At 42.6% G+C, this 13,585-nt stretch overlaps 1 protein-coding gene across 1 annotated transcript in view; it reads left to right on the forward strand.

Annotated features, from left to right (window-relative positions):
* LAMA5 (laminin subunit alpha 5) overlaps window positions 1–13,585 on the forward strand; it is a 240,386-nt gene that overhangs the window by 114,528 nt on the left and 112,273 nt on the right. The window contains exons 16-22 of the mRNA XM_083360813.1: window positions 541–678; window positions 1,241–1,293; window positions 2,636–2,735; window positions 4,658–4,710; window positions 7,284–7,389; window positions 9,859–9,958; window positions 10,674–10,830. Coding sequence (XP_083216939.1) covers window positions 541–678; window positions 1,241–1,293; window positions 2,636–2,735; window positions 4,658–4,710; window positions 7,284–7,389; window positions 9,859–9,958; window positions 10,674–10,830 — 707 coding nt within the window. The remainder of the gene's footprint in view (window positions 1–540; window positions 679–1,240; window positions 1,294–2,635; window positions 2,736–4,657; window positions 4,711–7,283; window positions 7,390–9,858; window positions 9,959–10,673; window positions 10,831–13,585) is intronic.

The raw sequence follows: 13,585 nt of genomic DNA on the forward strand, positions 1-13,585 counted from the left end.
ACCGTGTGTCCAGGGGATGCTACAACAGTCATAAGTGTGAAAAACGGTCATAAGTCACTTTTTTTCCAGTGCCGTTGTAACTTCAAATGCTCACTAAATAAATGGCTGTGCGTTGAGGATGTTTTATCAGAATAATATCTGGCTAAGCCATGGTGGTGCTATGGTTAGAATGCAGCATTGCAGCCTGATTCTGCCCATTGCAGGAGTTCGATCCTGACCAGCTCAAGGTTGACTCAGCCTTCCCTCCTTCCGAGGTCGGTAAAACGAGGATCCAGCTCGTGGGGGGCAATATGCAGATTCTGTAAACCGCTTAGAGAGGGCTCTAAAGCACTATGAAGCAGTATATAAATCTAAGTGCTATTCCTATAATATGCATACCTTGCTATTTTTTTAACAGGATCAAAATAAATGCAGCGATTGACAAAATCTTTGCAAGTTCATCCCTGCTTTCTCTGGGTTTTGCAATTGCTTGCAAAATGATGTGATTAATTTGCACCATCTCTGGGCTGCACGAGTGATCTTTTTGCATTTTTTTTCCAGCTTGTCTTTGTTCCATAGAAGGCTCTCTTTATGACACCTGCAATCAAGAAACAGGGCAGTGTACTTGCCGTCCTAGAGTAAGCGGGCTGCGTTGTGATGCCTGCATTCCCGGGGCCTATGGATTCCCAGACTGTCAAAGTAATCAGAATGTTTCGTATATTTGGCACTGCTGGGTTTGAATCTTGTTTCAAGATTCAGGGTTAATCTAAATATTGGCTTATTGCAATACTTATTATTATACCAGGCAGCATTGCTAACCTTATTTTAAAATGGATTTATTCATAGTCTTTACTGGTATTTCTCAGCTGGCTGGTGAATTCAGGGAGTTGAAGTCCACCCATCTTCTAGCTGGCATGCTGGCTGGGGAATTCTGGGAGTTGAAGTCCACCCATCTTCTAGTTGAGAAACACTGTTCTACAGTGCTGAAATTAAAAACCACATAAAATTCTCACTTTGCTGGCTGAGCACTTTATTCAATAGTTGTGGAACATAGTGAAGTTTTTGCTTTTTGCATTAGGTTGATGTGATTTCTTCTTTATCCTTGAAGCCACTTTTCTTTTTGGCGGCTAAAGTAAACCATTAGTTATTCTGCCAAATCCTTGGCAATAAATAGCTCGTGTACCTTTCCAGGAACAGTGTGTTATGGATATTTATTTATTTATTCCTCATGTCTTCTCTGATCTGTGCTTGTTTGTTTCAGTGGGATCTTGCAACCCTGCTGGCCTGGTACATGAAGACCATTCTCTACCTGAGGTATGTTTCATGAATACTGAAGTGAGCGTGGATACTTGCTTATTCATACCTTATTAAATTACTTGCCCTGAGGGTTGGATGCCAAGTGAACCACAGATAGGTTTCCTCTTTTGTGGACTCTTTCAACAGTCCAAAATTCAAGCAAAGGCAAATATTCATTGCAGGTTCACAAACGATAGAAATGCAATCTTTTCTTACACTTACACTCACTTCGCAGTGATTGAAGTGAGGAAACGAGACGATGGATAAGAGACGATGGTTGTACTGGGTTTACAGTGGTGTCAAACTCAATTTCATTGAGGGCCACATCAGCATTGTGGTTGCCCTCTGGGGGCCAGGTGGGTATGGCCAGGGTGGGTGTGGCCTACTGGGTGGCCGTGGCTAGAGTGCTTATGGCCTACTGGGTGGGCGTGGCCAACTCTACATCGTTCGTATCAAGGGTGCCTATGGGGGCCTGGGCAGGAGTGGGACAGATCTGAGGGTCTCTGGCAGAAGGAGGGTCTCTGGGCCAGGGCCAAGGCAGTGGGGGCCGTTCCCTCCCTGTTTCCACGATGGCTTCGCGGGCCACATGAAACCACTTTGCGGGCCGGATCCGGCCCCCGGGCCTTGTGTTTGACATGTCTGGAATAGAAGCCACGTGTGAAGTTTCCACAAGTTAAATACAACAATAGATGGTTACCAAAAAGCTTGGAGGTTTAGCTTCATGGCTGGGATATCTGTTAACAAAAAAGATAATAGTAGATAGGTGGTAGGTCAAAGTGGTTGAAATTGATAATACATTTCTACATTTATGATATTTTGAGCAATTTTGCAAATATAAGTGTAGAACTTTATAGATTGCTGACCTATTTTTCAAGTGGGGGGAAACATTTCTTGTCCCTGAAATATATTTCTCAGTGTTGAACTGCAAAAGGACATTTTGTGTGTACGCTTGATATTTTGTTCTATACACTTCTTTGTCATTCTTTGTTTCTGTTTTTGTATTTTTCCCCCCTTGATCTTATATTTTAACTTTAGAAATAAAGAAAAAATTCATACCAAAAAAAAACCACAAACAAAAACTCCCCAAAGGAAACCGATGCTGTACCTTGTCAGGGTTTCTTGTCCACCAGCACCGCCATCTGTGGTCAGTTCCTAACTGTGGAGTCATTACTTTTCATTCAACCCTTATACATCGCACATTAGAGTCCAAATTCATATCACGTAACCCAGAGGATAAATGTAATATAAGGCCGTACCTTTCCTCCTATCCAATGCTACCGTTGTTTTGGCCTGATTCTTTGATAGAGCCTTCCACTTCTAGAAGATTCTCTCTCATCCACCTCTCCCTTTTGTTCCCCAGGGCTCCTGTGAATGTCGGGCCTTTGTGGAAGGAGAAGCTTGTGATAAATGCAAGCCCCTGTATTGGAACCTGACTCCAGACAATCCATTTGGATGCATGAGTAAGAAATGTCCCTTGTTTTTATGGATTAGGTTCAGGATAGCAGGCCCCCTTGCTCCCACCTTCGGACAGGTGAACTTACCTGCATCCATGTCCGTATTGTCCCAAAGGTGTTTTTTCAAAAGGCAATTGGACTTTCTTGGTTTTCCTTGAACATGTTTCGCTTCTCATCCCAGAAGCTTCATCAGTTCTGATTGGATGTTGGGCGGAGGGAATGGAAGGATTACATTCCTTTGCAGTCATCTGGTCATTACTACTCTCTCTGAGAGCTCTTGAGGGTGCTAATGACCAGATGACTGCAAAGGAATATAATCCATTCCCCACCCTCACCATTCAGTCAGAACTGAAGAAGTTTCTTGAATGAGAAGTAAAATGTCTTCAAGGAATAAAAGGAAAAAGCACATTTGGGATTACCAGCAAGTGAGAACAGGAGTTAGATCTCTGACTCCAGATTTCCAGAAAACGTCAGTCTGGTTGAAATCTCCCAATGTCATTATTGGGTGCCTCTTTGAAAGGCAAGGCCACCTGAGTCCAAAAGGTCTCATCCATATCTTTTCCCTGTCTATGCAGTCTCCAATAAATTCCCATACAGGTAGGCCTCAGAATTTATGACCGGTCGCTTAGCGACCGTTTGAGGTTGTGATGGATTTGAAAAGGGGACTTACCATCCAGTTCTGAAGTTCCAACAGTTGGGCCCCTTCCGCAGATGCATGACTGAATTTTGACCGCTTAGCAACATAGCCACATTGATGGCTGTTTGCAGCATCCTGTGGGTCACATGACTACATTTTTACGACGGTTTTGCCAAAACCTGGCATTTTCATTTTGGGGGCACGATTGCACCAACTGCAAACTGTGGGTTTGCTTTACGATCTTTATATTTGCTTTATGACTGCCACGGAAAGGATAATAAAATTGGGTCAATCGTATGAGTGACTCATTATACGACTGTAATGACCTGGAAGCATAATGGGCAGGCTCTATTATGGTCGTAAGTTGAGGACAACCTGTAACATAATCATGTTTGCTTTAATCTTCTTTTTCACTTTATCCAAATGCTCTTTGTAGAATTTCCATGATCTGATTTCTAGAAAGGCATACATGTTTGCTTTACGTCCAACACAGCCCTTCCTCTTTTTTTCTGTTGAGTCTGTACCTTTTAAAAAGGGTTATACAGGTAGTCCTCCACTTACAACCACAATTGAACCCAACATTTCTGTTGCTAAGCAAGACAGTTGTTGAGTTTTACCCCATTTTACGACCTTCCTTGACACAGTTGGCAAGTGAATCACTGCAGTTGTTAAATTAGTAACGTGGTTGTTAAGTAAATCTGGCTTCCCCATTGACTTTGTTTGACAGAAGGTCGCAAAAGGGGATCACATGACCCTGGGACACTGCGACTGTCATAAATATGAGTCATTTGCCAAGCGTCTGGATTTTGAACACATGATCATTGGGATGCTGCAGTGGTCATAAGTGTTAAAAAAGACCAATAGTCAGTTGATCCCTAAATAAATTGTCATTAAGTCAAAGACAACAGCATCCCAAGGCTGCATCCCAGTCAGATAATTGATGCAGAGCGATACATGGAAGTAAAAAGCCATAATTGGCATTGATTTCGCGATGGGTTCATGTACCACACTTAAGCCATAACGTCTGTTTTTATTCAGTTAATTTATTTAAGGAATTTATTTGGCTGCCAGTCACTCTTGAGTGGTGCAAAAGAAATGAAAACCAAGCCATCATAACATCAAACAACTAAGCTCTATAGTATAATAGACATGTATAACCAAATCTTATATTAGTTAAGCTGCGGCAGTTTAGCATTTATGGGTCATGGCTTAATCCATGTGTTGTAAGAAATGTTACTATGGCATCTTCCAGAAAAAGGCTCTCCAATTGTGCTTTTCTGTTTTCCTTCAGGCTGCCAATGCAATACCATAGGAACAATGGCAGGCGTTGCTGAATGCCAACAGGTAGGTTTTGCAGTAGATCTTATTCTAGCCTCCTTCAATTTAAGGTCCTTCCACTCCCATTCTTCCCTTTCGACTTCTCTTGGGGAATTATGGGAGTCGTAGTATAATAAAACTGGAGACTGGAAAAAGCTGCCATAAGTTAAGTCAGGTCTTTCTAGTAGCCTGAAGAGTGGTTTATAAATAATAAATAATAATAATAAACCTTTATTGTCAGAGTACAACATGTGTACATTGAGATTAGCTGAGCCTCCCCCCGTGCTCCCTCCTCCCAACACACAGTGACAACAAACCCTCCATCCTACCACACCATGTGAACCAACTACACCACACACCGGCCTCCCAAGTCAATTCTGCATAAGTTCACAGAGATTATATCCCATTCAAAAGCTTAACAGCCCACGGATAAAAGCTGTTTTTCAGCCTGTTGGTACGGCTGGCTATACTCCTATATCTCCTACCCGATGGTAGGAGAGTAAAGAGATACCGTCCAGGGTGTGAGTCATCCCTGAGAATTTTTCCTCACTCTTCCAAGGCAGCGAGCCCTGGCGAGGTCATCCAGTGGTGTCAGGGGACAGCCCACAATGTCTTGTGCTGTGCTCACTACCCTCTGTAATACTTTCCTGTCCGTGGCTGTCAGACCAGCATACCAAACCACAATACCATATGAGAGGACACTCTCTATAGTAGACCGGTAAAAGAGGGTCATAAGCCGTTGTTCTACCCTGTTCTTCCACAAGAGCCTAAGAAAGTGAAGCCTCTGTTGGGCCTTTCTAGCCACCTGGGTTGTGTTAACTTTCCAGGTCAGATCTTCGCAGAGGTAGACTCCCAGAAATTTAAAGGAGGAAACTCTCTCCACACAGTCCTCCTCGATGTAAAGTGGGGCAGGTTCCTCCATTTTTCTCTGGAAGTCTAACACCATCTCTTTCGTCTTGCCGATGTTTAGGTGCAAGTTGTTGTTACTACACCATATGGATAGTTTTTGTACCTCCGCCCTGTATGCTGTCTCATCCCCACCTGTAATAAGACCCACCACAGTTGTATCATCTGCGAACTTGATTATTGCAGTGGATGGGTCAGATGATACACAGTCATATGTGTATAAAGAGTACAGGTAGGGGCTAAGCACGCAGCCCTGTGGTGAGCCGGTGCAAAGCTTCAGGGAGGTGGACAAAGCAGACCCAACCCTCACTTTTTGTACCTCCGCCCTGTATGCTGTCTCATCCCCACCTGTAATAAGACCCACCACAGACCCGACCCTCACTGTTTGTAACCGGTCCCTAAGAAAGTCTTGAATCCAATCGCAGATGGCGGGGGTGAATTTCAAGTCAGTCAGCTTCTCGATGAGAATGCTCGGCAAAATGGTGTTGAAAGCTGAGCTGTAGTCAACAAAAAGCATCCTGACATAACTTCCAGGTTTCTCAAGATGACTTGCTACAGAGTGTAAAACAGTAGCTATGGCATCGTCTGTCGACCTATTTCCCCTTTATGTTTTTCCCAGTTTTTTAGCCGGGCGAATCAACATATGTTGACAAGTAACATTTCTTAATATCAATACAGTCATCTATATGCCACCGAAACTTTTGTGTCTGTCTGTTTGTATTCTTCAATTGGACAAACTGGTACATTATAAAGCAGGGGTCTTCAAACTTGGCAACTTTAGGACTTGTGTACTTCAACTCCCAGAATTCCTTAGCCAGCCAGGGCTGGCTGAGGAATTCTGGGAGTTGAAGTACACAAGTCTTAAAGTTGCCAAGTTTGAAGACCCCTGTTATAAGACAACAGTTATTGAAACCAAGGGCTTCCAATGGGCTAGCTTATAGAATGCAGGGACCCATTATTTCTTCTGGGAATAAAATTTGGGAAAGTTGTGACCTCTTCAGCACTGCCCTGTTGCTTTTGCTACTTGGATCGCCGCTGCGGTCACGTGCTCTTCATGTCCAAAACCGCCTGAGATTATCTAGTCCAGACCTCTGCAATGTGCAGGAATATCAGTTAAACCATCCATGTAATCTGGCTGTCTTATCTTCCTGGAAAACCTTCATGTAAACTCCACGGCCTCAGTAGGCCCACCATTGAATAGACATTCCTCTTGGAAAGTTTGCCTTTATATTTAAATGAAATCTAACAAACTGCAACATATATCCATTATTTCTTGCCCTAGTTTCTTTCACCATGGAAAAACAGATCTTTAATATCTTCCCTGTGGCTTCCCTATACATTCTTAAATATGGTACACTTTACTTTTTGTACATTGGCACTCTTGTTATCAATAGATTTTATTTCCCTCATTTTGTCTTGCATTATTTCAGCTTTAAAATGCGGTGGGGTCGTAGATGGTAGCAAATATTGATTGATCATTCGATTCCATAAAATAGGCTTCCTTCAGTTTGCTGGATTCTTAAAAGGTTTCATAAATGTTACTATGTTTTTTCGGACAATGCTCTCAGCTATGAGGGTAGAAGAGACTCAACAATGCATCAGGCCTGTTTTAGTCTGTCAATTTAGGTTTCTTTCTCATTCCTGTAGTCCATATACGATCAATCAATTAATTAATCAATCAATTTGTCTCTTAGGGTGATGGACACTGTTTCTGCAAGCCAAACATTTGCGGTCAAAAGTGTTCTACTTGTAGAGAAGGATACTTCAACCTGGAGAGTGGTAATTACTTTGGCTGTAAAGGTAACACCATTTTCTAACTTTTATAATGTTCTTAAATTAATAATGGGAAGAAGACAATAAGTGGTAGGTTCATCAGCCAGAACTGAGGAGAGCCATAGAAACCTAGAGTGAAAAGAGGGCATTTAAAGCATCTGATCCAGTGTTTCTCAAGCTTGTCAGCTTTAAGATGGGTGGACTTCACCTCCCAGAATTCCCCCACCTGCAAGGCTGGTGGGGGATTTCTGGAAGTTGAAGTTTACCCATCTTAAAGCTGACAAGCTTGAGAAATGCTGATTTAATCAAACTTACTGCTCAATACAGAATCCGAATTAAAGCATCCACAACGGTTTTAGCTTCTTCCTGAATACATCCAGCAGAGAGCTGAATACTTTTAACTTCAACCTGAATATATCCAGCATATCATTTCTCTGGGTAATTGGTTTCGCTAACTAATTGCTCTTCAGGAAGCTATGTTTTTCCCCATTCAGTTGAAATTTCCTTCTGGTGACATAAATCCATTAGTCCATACCCTGCATTCTGGAATGAAAGAGAACAGGTATGATGTGACATTATTTCAAGTATTTGAAGGATTCCATCATATCTAAAAGGGACGCGGTGGCTCAGTGGGTTAGGACACTGAGCTTGTCGACCAGATGGTCAGCAGTTTGGCGGGTCGAATTCCGAGTGCCGCGTAACAGAGTGAGCGCCTGTTACTCGTCCCAGCTTCTGCCAACCTAGCAGTTCAAAAGCACGTAAAAATGCAAGTAGAAAAATAGGGACCACTACGGTGGGAAGGTAACAGCGCTCTGTGTGCCTTTGGCATCTAGTCATGCCGGCCACATGACCACGGAGACGTCCTCGGACAAACGCTGGCTCTTCGGCTTTGAAACGGAGATGAGCACCGGCCCCTAGAGTCGGAAACGACTAACACGCATGTGCGGGGGAACCTTTACCTTTATCATATCTAAAGTGGACACTCAATTCGTTCAGTGTGCCTTTGCAATTACAAACTAGGAGAGTCAGTTTGCTCTGGTGGCTAAGGCACCAGGCTAAAAAGCGGGAGACTATGGTTTCTAGTCCCTCCTTAGCCATGAAAGATATTGTGGTGATGTTAAGCCAGTCACACTTTCTCAGCCCAGCCCACCCCACATGATCGTTGTTGTGGGAAAAATAGGAGAGTAAGCATTATTAGATATGTTTGCCTCCTTGAGTTGTTTATAAAAAAAATATAAAGGTGGGCTATAAACAAAATAATAAAAAAACTAGTTCTGATTCCTGTTCTCTGCTCATCCCTGTTACTTTTTTTTTTGAGCCTTGATCCTGTAGGATCAGTGTACGATCCAATTATAACACTGAGGATGTTAGTTTTGTTCAGATAAAACGTTTCAGCTTTCTTCAGTTTTTGAGAAGGGCAGATACAAAACCTCTGTGTATGCCTGTCTAAACTGTTCGCCCTAAATCTCAAAAGAACAAAGGTAGAATTCAGAATACCACTCAGCATTGTATTAAGAGCCTGGTTATTAATGTGTAGACGCCCATGACATAGTGTACATCATAGAAAAAGCAGTTGCTGAGTTTGGCTGTGCATAGATCCAGGGTGAATTTTTGTTCCTTTATTCGTTGATTTATCCATTCATTCAGCTTATATCCCACCTTTATTATTTTTTTGTACAAATAACCAGGGTGGTAAACACATCTAAAACTCCTTCTTCCTCCTGTTTTCCTCACAATAACAACCCTGTGAGGTGGGCTGGGCTGAGAGAGAGGGACTGGCCCAAGGTCACCCAGCTGGCTTTCATGTCTAAGGCAGGACTCGAATTCACAATCTCCTAGCGATTGGTCTAAAGTCACCAGCTGCCTAATGTGGGACTAGAACTCACCATCACCTGGTGACTAGTTCAAAATCACCAGCTAGCTTTCATGCTTAAAACAGGACTAGAACTCACAGCCTCCTAATTTCTAGCCTAGTGCCTTAAGCCAGGGGTCCCCAAGCCGTGGTCCGTGGACTGGCACTGGGCCACGGCTATGCCAGAAACCGGGCTGCCCAAACAAGCGAAGCCTCATCCACAGGATGCAGGCAGCCCACGAAACCACGCCCCTTCCGGTCCACGGAAAAACCTTTCTCCGTGGAACTAGTTTCTGGTGCCCAAAAGGTTGAGGGACACTAGACCAAACTGGTATAAACATCCCAACTACTGTAAGAGGAAAACTTGCTTGCTGCTGTTGCTGATTAGATATCTAAGTTGTGTCCTTGGATGGTGTGAATAGCTAATCTACAAGCACAGCTGGAAAACTTTTATTAGTGAGCAAGTGATAACAAGCATAGTATCCGGTAGTTCAGAAATGGAAAATGATAGAAACAACTCCAAACCAGGCTGGAGGTCAAGGTGAACATTTACTGCTTCCATCTCTTTGGGGGTCAGATGTTGACTTTTGTTACTTGGGACCAATTGTCAGCCGTGGAAGGTAATCGTGTGTGTCTTCTTGCAGGGTGCCAGTGTGACATTGGTGGATCCGTTGGTCCTTTGTGTGAGGAGACGACTGGATCTTGCCAGTGCAGGCAGAATATCAGGGGACCTGCGTGCTCTGAGTAAGAAGCAGTTGCGATGGATCTATTGTAGGGCACAACAGGATGGCCGATTTCTAACTCTTTTGAGTATCGAGTCCATTATTATTATTTTATATGTGCGATAATGTCAATGAGCCACTAGGAAAATAGTCCTAAAGACAAGAGGCAGAACAAAAAGTTCTTCAAGCACTGCACTTTTCTTGTTGCTTTAATTTTAATATACTTCGTTGATCAGAATGCAAATGCAGGTAGTCCTCGGCTTACGACCAAAATCAAGCCCCCGATTTCTGTTATTAAGTGAGACATTTGCTTTGCCACAGTTGTTAAACGAATCCCTGTAGCTGTTAAGTCAGTAATACGGTTGTTAGGTGAATCTGGTTTCCCCATTGACTTTGCTGGTCAGAAAGTCGCAAAAGGTGATCATGTGACCTTGGGACACACAGCAATGGTCACTAATAGGAAACTGTTGCCAAGCATCTGAATTTTGATCCCATGATCACAGGGATGCTGGGAAGGTCGCAAGTGTGAGAAACGATCATAAGTCACATTTTTTCAGTAACTTTGAACAGTCACTAAACAAATTGTTGTAAATCAAGAACTACCTGTAGATTTGAAGGCATTTGGGTGTGGGGGGAAATGGCAATGATTGAAAAGATCCTAAGCATGTGGCATTTGTCTACTTTGTGATGCAGAAAGGAAGTGTGTTCTTTAATATGTTCCTTAATTTTATCTGCAGTCCTGCAAAAGGCTTTTATATCCCTGACCTTCACCACCTGAAATATGAGCTGGAAGAGGGAACCACACTGGATGGAAGGCCAGTTCGCTTTGGCTACAGTCCTCTGGAATTTGAGAATTTCAGTTGGAGAGGATATGCACAGATGTCTCCCATCCAGGTATTTGGGTGGATATGAAGGACAGTTCCCAGCATTAAAATTTTAGACATGGAAAGCACTTCTGCACGGGTAGTCCTCGACTTATGACCACAATGGAGCCTAAATTTTTTGTTGTTAAGTGAGAGGTTGGTTAAGTGAGTTTTGTCCCGTGTTGTTACGATCTTTCTTGCCATGTTTGTTAAGTCAGTCATTGCAGTTGATAAGTTAGTAACCCACTTGTTAAACAAACCTGGCTTCCCCATTGACATCATCATCATCATCATCATCATCATATCATAGACAAATTCGCCATTAGTCAGGAACTGCTTCCATCTTGCAACGATATCTATAATACCATCAAACATCCACATCTGCCTATCCCATGTTGACAGGTAGACACAAATGCCAAATCCAATCTGAACATCTGGCTGACTGTGCAAATGATCTATTATTATTATTATTATTATTATTATTATTATTATTATTATTATTATTATTATTATTATTATTATGTAGAGGTCATCTAGTCCAACCCCCTGCTCAGGCAGGAAACCCTATACCTTTGCTTGCCGGAAGGTTGCAAACGGGGATCACTTGACCTTGAGTCACTGTACCTATCATAAATATGAACCTGTTGCCAAGCATCTGAATTTTGATCACATGACCACGGGGATGCTGCCATGTTCGTAACTGTGAAAAATGGTCATCGGTCACTAAACGGAACTGTTATAAGTCGAGGATACCCATATATCGGTCTCCCGATACTCCCATGTAACACCTCTACTCCGCGAGCTGCATTGGCTTCCGGTTGCCCTCCGGGTGAGATTCAAGGTGCTGGTGATGACCTATAAAGCCATAAATGGCTTGGGTCCGGGATATCTGAGGGAACACCTGCTGCCGGCATCAAGCTTCCTTCGTCCAGTGCGCTCCCACAGGGAGGGTCTTCTCAGGGTGCCACCGGTAAGAGATTGCCGGCGGGTAACACCCAGGGATAGGGCCTTCTCAGTGGGGGCGCCTGCCCTTTGGAACCAGCTGCCAGTGGAGCTGAGGACTGCCCCCGACCTCCGTTCATTCCGCCGGGACCTGAAGACCTGGCTCTTCGAGCTCTCTGGCCCAGGCTGAGGATTAATCTTATTTTAACTGGGGTTTTATTTATACAGGGACAAATATAATTTTTTTAAACTTGTTTTTAACTTTTGTATCTTGGTTTTTAATTACCCTGTAAACCGCCCTGAGTCCTTCGGGAAAGGGCGGTATATAAATGTAATAAAATAAATAAATAAAATAAATATAGCCCCAAAGGCAAAAGTTACGGGCTGACCATTATATGTAATTACAGCTCACCCTTCTAAACTCTACACCATATGTAAGAAAGTAATTTATGTAGGATTCCCATGGCTCTCATACAGAAATGCCTTATTTGCTGAAAACCTGAAATACAGGTAATCCTTGACTTACAACAGTTCGCTTAGTGACTTTTGAAGTTACAACGTCACTGAAAAATGTAACTGACGACCATTTTTCACACTTGCAACCATTGCAGCATCTCCAGGGTCACATGGTCAAAATTTGGACGCTTGACAGTTGACTCAAATTTATGATGGTTGCTGTGTCCCGGGATCACGTGATTACCTTTTGCTAAGTTCTGATGAGCAAAGTCAGTGGGGAAGGCCAGATTCACTTAATAGCCGTCTTACTAACTTAACAACTGCAGTGATTCACTTATGGCAAGAAAGGTCGTAAGATGGGGCAAAACTTCCCAGGGGGAGGGTGTTCTCTGAGAGTGTGCCCGCCCTTTGGAATGAACTGCCAATGGAGCTTCGGACTGCCCCCTACCTTCGCTCGTTTCGCCAGGACTTAAAAACCTGGTTGTTTGAATTGTCTGGCCTGGACTGAGGGATTTTAAATTTTAAAGTATTTTAATTAAATCATATTAAATTACATTAAATTAATTTTAAAATTTTAATTTTTATTGTTATTATTAATTGTGGGCTTGTACTAATTTAATTCCATTTTATTCTCTTTTTTGTACTGTTTTAACGGCCCTGTGAACCGCCCTGAGTCCTTCGGGAATAGGGCGGTATATAAATTCAACTAATTAATAAATAAATAAATAAATAAAAATCACTTAACCACTGTCTTGATTAGCAATAGAAATTTCGGTCTCAATTGTGGTCATAAGTCAAGGAGTACCTGTTATGTAGTTCACTGGCTGTTTTACTTCAAAGTTTGCAAGTCGAGGACTACCCTATATTTGATGGTGACTTTTAAAATCTCTCAGAAGTTTTCCAAAAGCACAAGGTAAACTGAAAGTAGATAGTTGCTCCTTATTATTTCTTACTGGGGAAGGTCTTGGACAGCTTGGCATAGCCAACTCGGCGTAGCCAACTTGCCATGGGACAACTCACTGGAGGATAAGAGTTACACTAATGTCGAAGAAATGGTGGAATGGAATTGTTAAAAAAAGAAGGCAAAAGAAGGAACAAAATGAAATACGAACGGCAAGAATTAAAACAGTTTTTTAAATTAGTTTAAATACTTAATTTGTATACTGCCACTCTAATGGCAGAAAGTGAAGAAGAACTAAAGAGCCTCTTGTTGCGGGTGAAGAAGGAGAGTGCCAAACTTGGGTTGAAACTTAACATTAAGAAAACCAAGATCATGGCATCCGGCCTTCTCAATTCCTGGCAAATAGATGGGGAAGAAATGGAGGTAGTGACAGATTTTATTTTCCTGGGCTCCAAGATCACTGCAGATGGGGACTGTAGCCAAGAAA

Source organism: Vipera ursinii, assembly GCF_947247035.1.
Source record: "Vipera ursinii genome assembly, chromosome: 3".
Taxonomy (NCBI): domain Eukaryota; kingdom Metazoa; phylum Chordata; class Lepidosauria; order Squamata; family Viperidae; genus Vipera; species Vipera ursinii.